Source organism: Gobius niger (assembly GCF_951799975.1).
Source record: "Gobius niger genome assembly, chromosome: 24".
NCBI classification, from domain to species: Eukaryota; Metazoa; Chordata; class Actinopteri; order Gobiiformes; family Gobiidae; genus Gobius; species Gobius niger.
Genome location: NC_136875.1, coordinates 6077741 through 6095898, shown reverse-complemented (window position 1 = coordinate 6095898; position 18158 = coordinate 6077741). Strand labels below are relative to the sequence as shown.

The 18158-nt window shown below is 43.5% G+C and overlaps 1 protein-coding gene across 1 annotated transcript in view; it reads right to left on the bottom strand.

The window, feature by feature from the left end:
- Positions 1-17915, bottom strand: part of LOC306982265 (tensin-2-like) — a 41597-nt gene extending 23682 nt beyond the window's left edge. Inside the window, exons 1-7 of the mRNA XM_079582135.1 lie at positions 17883-17915; positions 5588-5620; positions 5467-5486; positions 3287-3455; positions 3160-3210; positions 2956-3078; positions 67-131 (exon numbers count right to left, since the gene is read on the bottom strand). Of these exons, the coding sequence (XP_079438261.1) occupies positions 67-131; positions 2956-3078; positions 3160-3210; positions 3287-3433 (386 nt within the window). The 5' untranslated portion in view covers positions 3434-3455; positions 5467-5486; positions 5588-5620; positions 17883-17915. The remainder of the gene's footprint in view (positions 1-66; positions 132-2955; positions 3079-3159; positions 3211-3286; positions 3456-5466; positions 5487-5587; positions 5621-17882) is intronic.
- Positions 17916-18158: the final 243 nt, after the last annotated feature.

The window sequence follows — 18158 nt, the reverse complement described above, 5'->3', positions numbered from 1 at the left end:
GCACGGAAACGTTACCTCCGTAAACACATGAAATATAATCGTCTGACATGCAGAACGGCAGATTACCCCGCTGAGATCTTGCTGTAGTGCATGTACGCCGCCACAATGACTCCAGTCTTCCCTTTGTTCCCCTGGAAATGACATGTAGAGGAGGTTATGCATCTTTACTTATCAATTTATTAAGTATGTGTCAGAATGAAGTGTTTCGTAAAGTATACACTTCCTTGGAACATAAAGTACACTGCGATTAGTAAGTGTTATGACTCTTGTCCTTGGTTTAACCTGTGCAATTAATCGAAATTCGATTAAAATTAGCATAATCGAGAAAAAAAAAAAAAAGTTCAATTCATGGCACTGGGATTATTTTCCCTTCGCATTTCAGGTGCCACGGACTGACATAGAAACAAACAGCGCTGTGTGATGATGTCATCGGGCCGCGCTGCTCAGTTTGCTTGCGCAAGTGTGAGGGCTGGCCAGCAGGGGGCAGGTGTGAAACAGAGACCTCTCCTTAATCGAGGCAAACTTGAAATCGTTTGTACTTTTACGACTGTTCAGGAAGCAGAAAATATTCAGACATTTTTTTTAAAGGCGACAAATAATCGTAATTTCAATTAAAATACTCGTGATTATTATTTTTTCAATAATGGAGCAGCCCTAGTTTAACCCATTCTGGACTGCTGGTCTTCACGGGTCTGTTAGCATGTGCCTCTCTGCTCGTCACCGTTCCAACTGTGACTTGTTTGTGACATGTTCTGCTTCAGTTCAAGCCTCTTGTCTTGTTCTGTCACTCATTTCTGTAGGCGTGTGACCCTTGCATGTTTTGGGACTCTCGAGTCTAAGTCCAGGTCATTCTTTTTGTAGTTAACTTGGTATTTGCATGTTTTGGTCGATTACTTAATTTAGGGTATACGTTGATTTTGTTTGAACTTAAAAATATTGTCAGTTATAGCCCCTTTGCTTGACTTAATTCTGGAGCCCATTTTGTCATCTTCATGGAGGTCGTGGAGGCTGCAGTCTGAGCAGACATGCCGAGACTTCCCTCTCCAGGCGTTTGAGGCCAGATCAGCGACATAGTCCCGACATAAAGGAGAAGCAGCTCCACTCAGAGCTTCTCCCGGGTGACTGAGCTCTTCCCCCTGTCCAGTCTGTCCTGTATGTCCAGTCACCTTACGAATGACACTCATTTGTTTCCACGATCTTGTCCTTTCGGTCATGACTCATGAGGTGAGAGTAGAAACGTAGATCGACCAGTAAATCGAGAACTTTGTCTTTCTTCACCACAACGCTCCTTTTGCCAAATATGAACCGTATTTAATCAACATCCTGGCTCAACATGGAGGTTTTATTACAGTTACACATTCCAAGCCAAACGAAGTGAAGAAGTTGGGCGTCTCTTTTGCGCTCCAGCTTCTGCTTCCCTTGGTCCTTCCCGGTGTCCTGCTCCTTGTGGGTTGCTGCATCGAAGGACGGGTCAAATGCCGAGGACTGTTTCGATGTACAGGTGTGACTATACATGCCTTTCAGTCATGTGACTTTTGTTGCTATGGCGGCCATTTTGAATGCCGAAGAAGTAAGATGCAGTAATACAACATGTAACAATATCTCACCTCAGAATAGGAAAGAAAGACAACTGATTGACATTTTTATGTACTCGTAATCACTGCTCAAGAAGATAACAGTAAAAACACGGCCCCAGAGACGCACGTTTATGTGATGTAACCAGTGAGAACCAAGAGAAAGCCCTGAACCACAAACATCTGGCCTTGGATACAACATGTGACAGAGGTCAGAGCTGAGCTGTTACTGTAGTATTTCTTCAGTGTTCATAGATGTGAGACACCATCCATCCATCCATCCATCTTCTTCCACTTTTCCGTTTCCGGGTCGTGGGGGCCGCTGCTGGAGCTGCCCAAATCACACTGCACCAGCCCCTTATGCAGGTGGTGGGTCCACAGAAGGACGGCCTCACGATTAACCGGGCCTGTTGGTCTCTCATAAGGGGCTTCTGAACCGCTCTTTGTCTGACCCGTCACCTATAGGACCTGTTTGTCATGGGAGACCCTACCAGGGGCACGAAGCCCCCGACAACAGAGCCCCCAGGATCATTCGGGCGCTCAAACCCCTCCACCACATTAAGGTGGCGGCTCCAGGAGGGGCACATGTGAGCCACACATGTGTTTATCCTGTTGAAGCCATCGACAGTTGGTTGATGACAGTTGCTAGCCGGTAGCATGCTAACGTCTTGAGCAGCTTAAACACTGACTCAGGCTGAGACTGTAAAAATCACAGAAGAGAAAGGTTTTCTGTTTCCTCTTTGATGTGTTTATTTAGTCTTCAGAGTGAAGCAGATCTTTAGTAGATCCTGCTGTAACTCGACAGACAGCGCTGCTAATTCTGTGCCAAATTTGCTGCTCATATCACATAAACGTTCGTCTCTGGGGCCGTGTTTTAACTGTGTTCTTCTTGAGCAATGATTACGAGTACATAAAAATGCCACTGTCGATCAGTTGACTTTCCTTTTCATCCTGTGTACAGATATTGTTACATGTTGTAGTACTGCATAATTCTACTTCGGTATTCAAAATGGCCACCGGAACTATGCGTGATGTCATTGGAAACACATGTATATGACTATAAAGCACCTTAACACTAACTTTTGTCGTTCCAGGTTGTTTGAGCTTTCCTCTCGCTCGGTCTATGTTTTTCGTCTCCTCAGCATTTGCAAACTTCTGGCTCACTTCCCGTTGTTACATCAGTCTCAGGTTCGCTCAGCTGTCCGTTCTTTCAGGCTTCTTTTGGGGGATAAAAGACCCAGAGCTCATCTTCTCCTTCAAAGCCCCAAAACCGCAATCGACACAACGTTCGCCTTCAATCGTCATCTTCGCTTGTTTAATAACGTTTATTCCACTCTATTCTATTTCGAGGTTGTGGTCCTTGTTATTCAAACAATCTCACCTTGCAGTGCAGCACCACCACGTTCTGAGGGTCCTGGGACAGCCAGCCCTCCATGGCCTTACACACCGAACAGATCCTGTCCAGAGGAGGAGCGTGGAGGTCCGGCCAGCCAAAGTCCTGCACCTGCCACACAGGAGGGCGTCTGGGTGAGGCGTGGCCCCCTTCGTGCTACTGTGGCAGAGCGAGTACCCTGGTCACACTTACCTTGGGGTTGAGTCTGCTGATGTCATGTCTCTTCTCTGACAAATTCAGAAGCTGAAATTAAAAACAAAATCACGTTTTATTTTCTGGAACGGCGTTGTAATTCGACGACGTTCTGCTCGCTCCTGACCATGAACTTGTCGTGGTGCTTGTTCTTGAGCATGAGCGCCACCTCTTGGATGTTGTGGTGGTACTGCGGCTCATCCAGCTCGGGGAAGAACACGGAGATGATCCGCTCGGTGATGTAGGTCAAGTCGAAATCGTACCTTTGCTCCATCACTCGCTCCACGCTCCTGCTCCTGGCGAAGAAACAGGTGCACAGTGAAAATTGTGAAGCCAAAGAAGCCAACACACTGGATAATTATCTTAAGAAGGAAGGAAGCCGGGTGTTTATTGGTCCAAAGTAGGCTGTGACGATACTAATGTGACAGGAGCCGATTGCTGCATGACAAAGTTGTAAGCGCTGATTTTCATAGAAGGACGATCAATCACTTTAGCTACTGTTAGCATAACATTAGCCACGTTAGTTCATCTTTTAGCTTCTCAAGAGGCAGTATTTGTCCACAGTGTTCACCTCAAGCTAAAATATTGGTATTTTCAATTAAATTATTCCATTTTATTTTTCTGTAATACTAGATTTTCTTCCCGCCATCTGCACTCAAGCTGCCCCAGCGTCTGCCCTGCCCCCTCCTTCTCTGCGTCCACAACACAACCAAACCAAGATGAATATTTAGAGATGCATTATCGCCATTCCGAATCATGGTTAGAGTCCTGTGTTTTTGTGAAAATAAGATGGCGCACCTTGCCCCTCCTACAGAGTATATTCTTTAAAAAAAGGCAGGAAGCCCCGCCCTCACTGTGCTCCAGATCCTGCCAATCAAAACCTCAGGCTTGAATTTTTAAAGCAGTACTAAGTAACTCTTCCCCCTAGAGGTCATAAGCGCAACTGCAGGTGTAGTAGCAAGTTACGATTTTTTCACTTATTAATTGTCTTGGAGAGTAAATACTACTCTGACAGGAAAGGGAAAGGACAGAGGGATATTGTGCATCCAATTATACAATGGAAATATTTTTTTTCACTCAAACTTGGCTGTAAATACTGTTTAAAGTGACGTTAGCCCACAGTTAGCTTTGCCCGTTAGCATGTTAGCTTCTTCTTCGTGATTCTATTAGTGTGCATTGGTGGCTCCGGTCCGGTGGCAGTCAAGTTGCAAACATGGTTTTCTGTCCAGAGACACCAGGGGGAGATGAAAGACCCTCCAATCATCCCATAAACACTTGTATTACCCCCACAGGGACGACGGAGAGGATTTATTAAGGTAAACATGTTACTTACTACTGCTTTAAATGCTACGGAACAAAAACCAGTGTGGTTAAAAATGTGATACCCAGTCCAGCGTTATCACATGGGTCATAGCTTTTTAGAAAAAATAAACTCTTTGGAGCCAGGCTTTTAAGTAGTGCTACAGTCTACATTGGAATCTGTTATACAAAGTTTCCTTTAGAGCCGCCCCTGGCCACCAGGGGGTGGTATTACAGCAATGTCATCTCCCCGCCATGAGAACCAAAGAGAAGTGCTTTTGTCCACCATTGCATGTGACGCGGCGACAGAGAGATGTACCTGTGCAGGCATTTGCTGTGTAGCAGAAGGTGTTTTATACTGCTTTTAATTGCTTTATTCTCTCTTTTTTTTTTTTTACATTTAACAGAGTCCACGGCCTCACAGATGAGAGGAGAGCAGCGCTGCTAATGTTGTTGAGAATCCAGCTCGCCCCTGGACCCCGCCCCCCTCTGATTTCACCCTGCACACGTTTATTCGTGTCCTTGACCCTGCGGGAGGGCTGGACGATATGGCTCCCTGTTCAATATCGCATTCAATATAAGCTCCTCCTCCTCACCTACAAGTCCCTCCATAACCTGGCCCCGCCCTAAGATAAAACAAGATATTCCATCCTCCTCACAATGGAGCCCCCCATTGTGCCCGACCTCACCGAGCTCCTGCAACAACACCAACCCACCCGCCACCTCCGCTCACTCCCATCACCCGCACTCACTGCCGGACCTTGGGGGACCGAGCCTTCACTATCGTGCCCCCACCCGTTGGAACTCACTCCCACCCCATCACAAACTCGGGCTCACGACAAAACTCCAAATCAGTGCTCAAAACCCACCTGGCTTTTCCATAAACCATTTTTTTGTTTTATTTTATTCCCCATGTGTCAAGCATCTTTACAGGTTTCCAATGAATTATTATTATTATTACTCCCAAATCCCGAAATGGGAACAAAAGTGAATCCTCTCCTGTAATACCTTGGTAGGGAGCCTCTCTTCTTCAGGGATGATGATTTGGTGGAGACGAGCTGAAACGTAAACAGTGTTAAAAAAAACAACCTCACACTGAAGGTGAGGTGAGTTCACTGAAGTCACTCACCGGGTCGGGAGCTGAGGAGCAGGAGGAAGTCACCTGGAACACAAAAAAACATTCTCAGTCACTGCTGAGCTAGAAACTCTCAAGACAAGAACTGGTCCAACTCAGTAAAATCCCGTTTCTGGTGAATGTACGACTTGATCAAGAAACTTTTAGTACAAACAGTAATTCTCCTCAAATGAACACGGTTTTCCCTTCTTCTCCTGCTGAATATTTAAAGACGACAGACGCCATGACATTTAATATAACTGGTCACGTGCACCTGCTATAGACTCTGACTGTTGTTTGTTCAACCAAGCACTGAAGGGAGAGCTCACATCTCATTGTACCACAGGAGAGAGCGAGTGGAACTGGGTTAACACGTCTATGGGCAAAAAATATAATGCCGGAAAAAGAAAATAAAGTGTTTAAAGCGCTCGCGACCTCCTGAGGCATCAAACCACCTGTAACAGAATGTTGTTTCCCACAAATTAAAGTGATAGTCTGTAAGATTGCAAAGTGAGGAGAACGTGGAAGTGACATTTGAAAGTAAACAATCATGTTCCTTTCCTCCTTTCCTGCTGACCGGACCAGAAAGCCACCCCTATTTTGCAAAAATGAGGAGAGCAACAACAAACGTTCAAAAGCTACTTCTCTTTTACTTGGACCTGACAGGCCGGTTCACAGGAAAGCTCGTCCCATTGGTCAAAGTAATAGCCTGTGGATTCTGATTAGTTGCCGATAAATCAGCAAAGGAAGAGGCTTTAAAAAATATTATTCTTTAATATTACTTCCGTTACATCAAATTTACATCACACCCAAGCGGTCAGTTATACACAATACATTTTTATAAACAATGAAATTTACAGACTATCACTTTAAAAAGCATAACTAAGCCACAAAAAGCTGAAGTCATAATCAAAACAACACAGCAACAGATCTGTGCAGTGTTTTCATTATTTTTAAGTAGGTAGATCTTGAAGGATTTGTGTGTGAAAAGCTTGAGAACCACTAAAAATGGTCCTGTAACCCACTTTTGGGTCCCAGCCCGCCCGTTGAGAACCACTGCACTGGACTTGACTGAACTCACGCAGTCTCTGAGGAACTTTTGTTGTGAAAAATCAAACCCCTGATGCTTTTTTTCACTGGTTCAACAAGGCACTCTCCCTAAGCCCCTCCCTCGCCCTGTGTAGTTACCGTAAGTAGAGAATAAAAATAGAGCTGGATGCTGTTTTTGCCTGTCGGTGCTCTGTGATGGAAGGGTAAGTGTTGCCAGGGTTACTTAAACAGGAGGAGAAGTGTGTTAGCTACTGCCACAACACTACAAATATAGTCACTGGGGAAAATTCAACGATGAACATGCACCGAAACACAACGCCTGTCTGTTTTTGACAAGGGAACAGCGTTGAAACAGCGTGAAAAGCTGAAAAAAGTCGATTTGCAATAATATTTAGCAAGTCTGAACGGGACAGCAGAGAGCTACGTTTTACCTTTCCTGTTTTAGGGTGTTTTCAGACCTGCACTGTTTGGTCCACTTTAAACGGATCAGGGTTCGTTTTGAACGCTGGTCCGGATTTTTTATTCAGGTGTGAAAACAACAAACGAATCCTGTTGCCGGATCAAAGAACCGGCTTCCAAACGGACTCTGGTCCAGTTCGCTCCAGGTGTGAATATAAACCACTGTTGATCCGAAACAACTGCGGGATACATGCGCCTTTTTGGGCTTAACAAGCCACCGTATCAAGGCACCGTGAGAAAAGTTATCCCTTCGCGGCTGCTAACGCTAATACTGGATGGATGCTACAAACAATGAGCCATGGACAGACCTGGAGCCTCCTGGATATTTGGGCAGATGCACTAACCCAACTGCGTTCGTGTTTAGCGAGAAAATGAAGCAGACGGGCTTCAAGCGTCTCCTGAACAGCCGCGGTCGTCGCAGCGCGGTGTCAAAGTGGAAAAAACTTTGCCAAACTTAAATGAAAGTACAGACGCATTAAAGAAGAGAGGAGGATCAAGACCAACAGTTTGTCCCGTGGACATAATGGAAACAAACAGCTCAGCAGACAACCCTTCATCCACACAAAACTCCTCTTCCACCAGCTGCTCCGGTGAAGCTGAGGTTAAAGGTCAGTGGTTTAGACTCTCACGTTTCTTTTATTATCATAGTAAGCGTCAAATGTTCATTTTTATTTCATTTGTTGTGGTCCTTGGTGTCCAATGGGAGCCTCGATCGTCACACACGTGTTTACAAAATATAGTTCTCTTGCAGAAAAAAAAATAGTTTGCTTCGGATCCGGAACAAACAAGCGGAGCAAAGGACTTTTCTGGTCTGAATACACCCTTAATGTAAATTAAAACTAAATGTTACGATTATCTGCCATAGTGTTGAAATATCTATTCCAGCGAGACACGGCTAACTCCCTATCGGTTTAAAACAAGGACAGGAAACAGTTGTTAGCTTAGGAAGCTAGCATCGTGCTACAATGCGACGTTGCCTGTTTGCATGCATGAGTCTTGTTTTCTCATTCACATTTCCTGTACAAAAGTTGCAGTAGCGATTACCAGTGTTAGTATAAGTCACAGAACCAGCATTAGAACTAGCCTAGTGGAATAGTTTTGGAGGTAATAACGAAAGCTCGTAGCAGTAGTAGTTTTGCTAACCTTTAACACAGCAGGAGTAGCAGCATTAAGGCCACAGACACTTCATAAAAAACAAACAGAAGACTGGTTGAAGCCACGGGGAAGACTCTTGTTAATAAGTTTAATTAGAGGTTTAACTGGATCAAGTGCTCGCCTCCAGGAACGACCAGCAGGGGGCGGAATAACGAGTTGTGAGGAGCAGGTAGGGGCAGCTCACAGCAGGAAACGGAAATGTTGTGCTATGGTCAGGCTTTTAAGCTACCTTTGGGTCACTAAAACTGAACTACAAGCCGTTTCAAATGCTAAATTAGGAACTACATGCCCGCAAAAAGAGCGATAAGTTATTTCCCAAGCCTGCACTCACTGTTTAGGTCTTGATCAATGACGCCCAAGTGTGTTCATCACGGCGCTGTGGAGTTACTAGTCACACTTTAGTGCAGAAGTTTGTTTTCACTCTCAGTTGTTCAAGATACGTCCACTCCAGGTTTGTTTTTGAAGTAGTTGTCCCATTACAACACGGTCAAAGGTTTGTTCAGAGAAATACAGGCCTGTTATTATGAACTGGAGCAGCTCAAGGCGAAGAGGAAAAGACAGGAAGTGCCCTGTTTACATGCTCCCCGTGAAACATGTGTCTTCACTAACGACAGACTTCATTACTGCTTCATTAGAGCCACAGGACCATCTGCCTCTGTTTGTCCTGGTCAGAGGGGGGGCTTCGGAGGGGGGGTTGGGGACAGACCTGCCCCGGGACATCACACACAGCGCAGAAGAACCTCAGCAATAGAGGCACGTCTCGATGAGGGATAAGGTTTGCTCGGGATGGCATGAAAATGACTGTGGTAGAATCTGTCTGCTTTAGTTCTGGGTGTCGTCTCTTCTACATGAGAGACGCATGAAACAATAATGGTAAGAAAGTTCAACGTCTTTCCTGTCAGCACTTGGTCGATTCTTTTCTTGCAAAGGTGTCCAAAAGTGGAGACAATATGTACAAAAACATGTGCATGATGTTGGCCAAAAGAAAGGACCTCGCAGATCCAATCACTACCAAATAATGATCGAGTATAACACTTCGATTTTCTGTTTTCTGTCAAATTCGGGCGCTCTCTCAAAATTTCATCCGATGGGCGGGTGGGTAACAGCAGTCTTCGCAACTTCCAGTTCTGCCGGAGCGTTTTTGTGCTTAATCTTTTGCTAAGAGAGGAATACATTTCTGTAGCTGAGATTTTATGATGCAGACTTTGACTGATCCAACTCCGTACATTTGGGTCTCGTACCTCCCGCCTCCCCTCCTGCCTTCAGCGGACACTCAGCCACGCACTGCCCCGCTATACTTCCGCCCGGCTCGGAGCCTCGAAGGCCGGGCGGGATAGCTAACCGTTGCCCCTGGGGTCTGTGAGCTGTCCCTGGAAGACTATAGTAAAAAGCACTGACAGCCTCTGATTATCTCTCTGCCCAATACAACTTTATCGAGTCTGTGTTTTCAACGTGAGAACATCAGCCATGTCAAAGAATAAGTCCGTAGCCGAGCTGCTAACCGCTCACCCGGAGCTAACTAGCTCCTTAGCAGCGCATAGATCCGGTGAGAACAAGTATTATGCAATAATAACGTCAATACAGCCGGTAACTATATAAAGCAGCCTTTGAGATGATCACACACTGAGCCGGGCTTGATGCATTTGTGGTTTATTGTGGACTTTTCATCAACAATGAGCTGTAGGCGATTGTAACAAGCTAACGGGGCTAACCTGGAATAACCATTGTCCACTGGCACAAATAATAGTCCTTTATTCGGACATATGGGCTGGATATGTGCTTGAGTACTGGGGAGATCCTTGCGTAGATCGTGGGTATAGCTATAGTTGAAGATCCAGAGGACATGGCAGTAACAAAGAGGGACTAGTTAGAACTAACACAGCAGTTATTTTTTCAGTCAAGAGCTCCTTCCTACGCTTCAGAACACATTCAAAATCACTCTTTTCGTTGACAAATCAGCTTCGAACTCTGCCTACCTCTAAAAATCTGCGAATGAGGTTCCATTTTACTTTATGTTTAATTAGATACAGCTCCAAACAGCTGATTACCAACCAAAAGCCACATGACTGAGAATGCTCTATACATTTTTTAAAGTGTGATGTCACGACTTCCGCTTCCGGGTCCTAGCAGACTGACAAATATGCGAGAAAAAAAACAGCCAATATTTCTGAAACTCAACGGAGAGTGACTGAACCGACTTATTTCTCAAACTCATTCGCCAAAAATGCCGCATCTACCGCCAAAAAAGTAATATTTACTAAAGTCGCTACTTAGTTAGCGTAGCTGCTGCGCCGACTTGGATGTAGCGATTTTGGTAAATATTACTTTTATAGCAGTCGGTACAGCATTACGTCACCACTTAACAAACGTATAGAATTTGGGATGGAATGTTATAAATTCACTGTTGGAATGGAAATCCGCCATTTGTGGGTACGAGCAAACATTTTTCATAGATTAACGATTTAAAAAGTGGAGAAAAATGTCGAGGGTAAATCCATCTAACACACTGTAGCATCCAAATGTTTTACTTTGAGCAACAACTTTAGTATTTTACCTTTCGAAATCCATTTGTTTATTACATGGAATTTGCATGTTCTGGTCAAACTTCCCAAAAATGTACTCTCTCTGATTTAGTCAGAAGCCATGCAGTTATGCCTAGGCCTGTCTAATTATGATATCGAGTTATTGCTCGGTAAGTAAAATGAAGAAGTCTCTATAAACGTCAGTGTGGCATGTGATTATTTGTATTCATAGTTTTTATCATTTGTTTGTGTTGTGAAGCACTTTGGGCAGCCGTGGTTGTTATAAATGTGCTATAGAAATAAACTTGACCTTGACCATTAAATACAGAAGAAAACTGTTCACCCATCACTTTAGCCACAACCACTGTTCAAAAGCCAAAACAAACTCTAATTTTGCATGAATGTACAGTGTCATCTGAATCAATACATTTAATACTAGCCAGTTTTGATTCAACACAGAATTTAGTTTTTGTCATGAAAGATTTCACTGCAAAAAGTAAATAACTAGATTAGTATAAACATCTCAATTTGAGCATAATAATCCAAATTTTAGTTGTTTTGACAAGTTAAGAAGTTCTTGGGCATTTGTCCTAGATTATTTCACTTGTTCTGAGATGTTTCTGACTCGTTTCTATACATTTCGTCCTTATTTCAGGTCATTTTCTCCAACGGGGTAAGAAAAACGGTCTTATCTCATTGGCAATTTTACTTTCTTATTTCAAGCGAGATTGACCCTAGAACTGGTCTGAAATGTCCTCAAACAAGCAAAGTAAACTTGGTCCGATCAGGAAAAGTGTCTAAATTAATTAAATTAATTAATTAAAAAACGCTCAAAACAAGATACATTTCCTCAATTCAAGTCATTTCAGACAATGCTTGATGTTTACTTTTTGCAGTGTTCACCAACATAATGATGATAAAATATCCTGATAATATTGTTTACCATGATATTTGATGATACAGCCATGATACGGTATATCGTCCTGCAAACAGAGATGTAGTCCTGGACTTGGTCTTGCCACTGCTCTTTTTCACCTCGGACGAGTGCAGTGAACTTGGACTTGAGGGAACCTTGGACGAGAACAATCGCGACCTAGTGTTTGCCCAGCTTTAGACAGATGCCCCAACACCCTGGCCCTGACGCAAGAAAGAGACCCTTAACGTAAAGCGGTTGATAGACATGGTCAGACCAACAAGCCGAGAGTGTCCGGGAGCAGACAGACACAGAGCTCCTGATTTAGAAACATCATTTGGCCGAAGAGGAGGAAACGCTCCGTTGTCGTGAGAGAGAACAGCTGAACATGCAGACCAAGTTCACGCTGCTATTCTCGTCTGTATTATAGACACTCTCTCGCACTGTCCATCTCTGCCACATATTTGCACTTTTTTAACTCATCAATAGAGGGGATTCTTTACCGGATTCGCAAATGGTTTTCAATCTTTTCTGCTCTTCGAAGTCCGATTGTGGGATAGTTACGAGAAACAAATAACTCAGTGAAAGACAATTATGAATCGTATAACTGCGGGTCCGACAGTGTTTCTAACGCGGACTGTAGCGGAACATTTTGCGCATAGTATGAGCACACTTTGAGATGTTGCAGCTCCTAGACTAAGTCTTTTAGCCACCCACGACAGCCTTTTCCTCCAATCAGACTCTGCGGCTGGGGAGGAGCAGGGAGAGGGATGGTGGGGTGAACATGTTCTTTTGTTTTGGTCGCGTTAACACAATTACGGCCAAGCGAGTGCCGCCCCGCGCCACCCATGTCTCACGGACATTGTTTAATTCACGATGGGGTTTAATAAAGTTTTCACCTGTGAGAGCCTATAAAGCTTAAGGTAGAACACCAGGCAGCGCGATGTAAACGAGGAAATGAACGTGAGGCTGCATCAGAGCACCGCTCTCAGTGCTGCTGATAATAAACCACACCTCAGTCGACCTCTTCTCTTTTTCTAAGCGAAGCCCTCTTACTCGGACAGCAACCATAGCATTTAGAGTTTGTGCTGTCCTAAATGTGTAACCTAGACGCTCTCTTGAATAATGCATTACAATGTCAGGCTTGCTTCTTCCATCCAGCTTGTTCCATTGTTGACAAAGTGGACCATAAAGTTGCATAAATATTAACCAAATCTCATAGTTCCATGTGGTCTCAGAGGAAATAAAGTGGTTTGCTCTTCTCATTATCTGTGATGTAAGTCGACAACAAAAGCCATTACTCTTAATTATCCATGTGGTTTACGAAGTGGTCGGCTAAAAATAGAAAGGGGTCACAGCCTTATACAACCTGCTTAAACATACATGATCCATGCACCGCATTACAGCGCGCCATAAAACTAAATTCATTTATCGGCTAAAATAAATAGAGGGTGAAAATGACAGCTGAGCAGCTCGTCTCTGCTCAGACCTCACTCGTAACATGGCTCGTCCCCATGGAGATGTTACTGACGTCAGGTCAAATGTACTTTAGCTCCTTTTCCAAATGCATTATTTTGACAATCCAATGCAGAATTGGCATGCAAACTTAACTTTGAATATTTTTAATTATTATTTTTAAGTACAAGTAAAAAGTAGTGACTCAAATAAATACTCAAGAGTAAAAAAGTAATTGGAGAAAATGTTGCTTGAGTACTGAGTAACTGAGAGAAAAAGTCTGGCCTACGTTTGACTTGAATGATGACCAAAACCATAAAAATGTGTGAAATATAGAAACGTCTGAAGAAAAAGGAGCACGAAACAATGACTGCATTATATTTCAGGTCAACATGTAGCGTCAGTCCCCTCCTGGAGCCGCCACCTTAACGTGGTGGAGGGGTTTGAGCGCCCGAATGATCCTGGGAGCTCTGTTGTCGGGGGCTTCGTGCCCCTGGTAGGGTCTCCCAGGGCAAACAGGTCCTAGGTGACGGGTCAGACAAAGAGCGGTTCAGAAGCCCCTTATGAGAGACCAACAGGCCCGGTTAGAACCATGAGGCCGTCCTTCTGTGGACCCACCACCTGCAGGAGGAGCCATAAGGGGCTGGTGCCATGTGATTTAGGCAGCTCCAACAGCGGCCCCCACGACCCGGCAACGGACAAGTGGAAGAAAATGGATGGATGTAGCGTTTGTAACTTTGAAAGATTCTTTATTAAACAATTATCCTCAAATAGCTTCTGTGTGGAGTTTGCGTGTTCTCCCTGTGCCGCCAGGTTCTCAAGTTTCCCCAAGTGCCACTAAAACATGTACAATAGGTGAATCTTCCAGCCGCATGATTCTGACCATCAGCCTGGCTCCACATGTGGACAAAACCCACGGTTATGACGGGTAAAAAACAGCATATTTCCCTCTGAGCTGAACCACGTAAATGACAAACGATACATTACATAAACAATATAATTATAGCCTCGGTAATCTCTCCATGTCTGACTGTAATAAGCTCCATAATAACTAGAACAACAGCTGCTAATGTGGCCTCAGCCATCTGGATCTGCATCACAGTGAAACCATCATCCCGGATAGACCAATAAATGCCAATAGCTTTGGAATTGGCTAAAAGTACTTTCCGCGTCTGCTGTTTTTCACCAACAGGACGGAATATTTTAATTTTTGACAAACTTATGGCGTAAAAAAATGGTTGAGCAATGTCATGATTATGTTCCAAGGAATTCAGATTTAATGTCTGTTGGAATCCACTTGAACGCTTTCGAGTGCCCTGCTCCGTGTGTAGGGCAGGGAACCGTCACATTTTTGCTTTAGTACTTTAACAATACTGGTGTTTGATACCGATACCTGAACGATACTTTTCCCAAGGGAACCCAGGGTGCTGAGGGTGCTGCAGCAGCCCCTAGTGGGTAGTGCATGCAATAGGAAATATGCACAGGAAAAAAAGGTTTGAGGGCAATCTTTTCCTTCAGCACCCCTAAGTAAAATATGTTCCCACCGCTCTGACTTTTCCTGAAACCTATATGAAAATATTTGGTCTCTAGAACCAAAAATAGGGGGAAATAAGTAAATTATAAGTAGAAGAAAATTTGCAAAAAATTGGGAAAATTTGGGGAAAATGAGAAAAAATATAAGCAAAAGAAAAAAACATGTACATGGGCAAGAAAAGGGGAAAAAAATTGAGAAAAAAAATATTTATTTGGGCTGGAATATCCAAGTCACCATCAAATTGTGCCCCTGGATCAACAGCATTTTTTGGTACCTGCTTTCACCTGCTCTTTCCTATACCGGCAGGGCCTAAACGTTTTTCCAACAGTAGACTGGCACCCAGCCCCGCCCATGAGGAGTCAGATGATGATAGTATGTTGCGATCAACCTTTAGCCTTGAGGCCAGACACTGCAGGTGAATTAAACGTTTAAATGTAGAGATATCATTTTGAAATTTTTACTGACATCATTGCAGGTTTTCTCCAATTTAAACTTACCTAAATTCAAGTCAAAAAATGACAAAAATTGCCCAGATTTTTGGCGAATCGGAATAATGGATCGAGCCAGGTTTAAATGTATGGCTTTGTTTTTGTTGCTTTATTAATAGTGTTAAAAGAAAACAATGCTAATAAAAGTCAAAAAGTTACACACATGATCTACATACATGTATAGATATAACACCTTATACCAGCTGCACAAGATCAACAAACATCGGACTCACACCTCGGTTCTTTCAATAGCATTCTCAAAGAGTCATTGTGCCACAGTCAGAGCTTCTCTTTTTGTAGCTGTGCCAAAGGTGCACAGAGGCCAGCAGAAACTTTTAAACAACACCATTCGGACATTGGTGGAGCACATGTGGAACTTGTGCTCCACCAATGTGCCAAAAGTTTACACCTCTGGCCAAACAAGTCTCTATCGTCCGAGAGATCATTTGTGATAAAGTGTCCGAGACATCAGGCCTCATCTCTGACCTGGAGAACATTGAGTGCCAACAATCCAGACAAGTTTTCCAAGATATTTGTAGCACCACAGCTTGTTCTATGTTATAGCTATGGACACATGCTAAAGGTGAAACTCTGAGCTCTCCGTAGGTGAAAACAGTTTAATTCTTGATTCTACATGCCTCGGTTCCTGAGAGATCTTAGCTATACAGAGGCTAGTTTTGATTTTTTTTTTCTAGAAATGGAGAAAACTCCTCTCTCCAACTCTCTGGACAGACTCATTTTGAAACACTGCGTGTTGCCGCTGATCGATGGCTTTTTATGGCGTGTGCATTTAAACAGCCTGGTTCTCGGATTGAAGACTTTAACAGGATGTTTCTCAGCCGTCCTTGGACCGATTTTAACCATTTAAAAACTCAACTGTTAAAATCTCAACTGTTTTGATCTTTCCATGGGAAACAGCCGCTCTGCTTTGTCAAACGCGCTCTAGAGCTGCTCACTACAACACCACGCCCCCTCGGCCTGAAAGAAGAAAAGAAACGCTATAATATAAAATGTCCAGATCGTGACTTTTCACAAGTTTTCGATCGTCATTTATTTCACTTCTGTTCATCACAGAGCTCCCAAAATCTAGTGTCTAGTTTTTCCGTTTTTGCCACTCAACGTGTTAAATACCCTATACCTGATTTTTTTTTATTGCAAACAATAAAAGAGGAACCCTGTTAGTGGTGATCCAAATGTATTCCTAACTTTCCTACAAGGCAAATTTCACAACTTGCAGGGTCACTTTTCATGGTCACTGTTACGGAATTGCAAGAAAAATAGTCAAATGGTTTATAGTTAGATGCACAGTGTTCCATAGTTTACAGCAAACTAAAGGAGGACAAAACTAATTTGGTTCCATTTCTAGAAACAAAATCAGGTTTAGTCCCTTTAAAAGCAGATTCGGAAAACAGAATTCATTCCAAAGGGCAATGCATTTGTAGTAAACCACAGAACACATCACAAACAGTCACTTTGTCCCTCCCAACAATTCAGACAAGAGTAAAGGCTCAAGCATCAAATGCAGCACCGCAACAAGAGCAGATATTCAGAAGCTTCTGCTGTTGTAAGGGCTTCTCAGTGTCAGATGGTTTTTAGTGGACAAATCTGTTAACATTTTAAGGGGAGACACTACAGGCAAAACTAAAAATTTTCAGTTTTCAGGTTTTGGGCCAAATTGGTCTCTGAACATACAAGCTTTCACCCGGAAACAGAAAATATGTCTAATCTTCACAATAACATGTTAAAATATTGCGCTGATTCAATGTTCCCCCATAGACTTATATGGGAGAACACAATTTCAAGGGCCTTTTTCTCAAAACACATTTTTCTGTCATTGTGGCGACACTATGTCCACGTCAGTCGGACCTAAAGACTTCATATTTTCAAGCCTTGGACTGAACAATATTTGGAAGATTTTTTCAGAGGGATTTTTTATTATTTAATCCCTAAGCCCCATTTATTGAGTTTTGAATGTCAAAAAATAAGGCGAAAATTACATTTTTCCAAAATTTTCCACTAAAAAACATATTATTATTATTTTAAAACTAAACAAGAATCCCCTCTGAAAACGTCTTGGCAGCTCATTCATCAATAAAATGAAACCATAAATTTGAATGTAGCTCTATCCATTATTCAGATTTCGTCGCCGAAAAGATGGGAAATTTGGGGCATTTTTAGGCATAACCTTGTTCTTATATGAAAAGATAAAATGACAGAAACATTGCAATGTATTTTTTTCTCACATTTATGCCAGTGATCTACAGCAACAGCTCCAAATTGATATCTGTAAATATACTTTTTTCCCCTATTCACCTGCAGTGTCTCGCCTTAATCTCGCCTTGTTTTTTGAAATTCAAAAACTCAATAGATCAGGCTTTGGAGTCTGTAGCTACTAAAGTGGAGATGTTCTCAGCATCCCAAATCAATCTATGGAGAAACGCTGAATCAGTGCAGTAATTCAAAACGCTATTGTGAAGATAAGTTGTTTTTTTTTTGTTGAAAGTGTGAAAGTTTACATGTTCAGAGACCAAATAGGCACACATACTGAAAGTCTGCAGTCCTTAAGTCCTGCTGCGCCTCCTGTTCCCGCTCAGCACTCTGCAAAGGCACATGGCTCTGCCCCGTCTCAGCCCAACAACGGGGCACTAACACAACACTGACAACACAACAGAGCTCATCAACACAACAGACACGAACCCGCACTCAGTCCCAGGAAAACGGAGCGTGCGTTTACCTTGTGCCGCGCGCTCCTGTCCGCTCCGCAGTCCGGGACGGTGGATACAGTCCGAATGCCTAACTCTCTCCACTCATCACTCTCTTCGCTGCCCCCGCCTTCCCTCTCCCCCCCCGCACGCCCAGACGCTTCCTCATGGATCGCAGCACACGCTCGCGCCGCCTGTGCAAGCACATCTGCTCACGTTAGAACCTCTGCCGAGCGCGTGCAGAGGCTTCAGGAAACTGGACCACGGAGGCGCGCACTGGGACACATGACCAAAGCTCCACCAACATG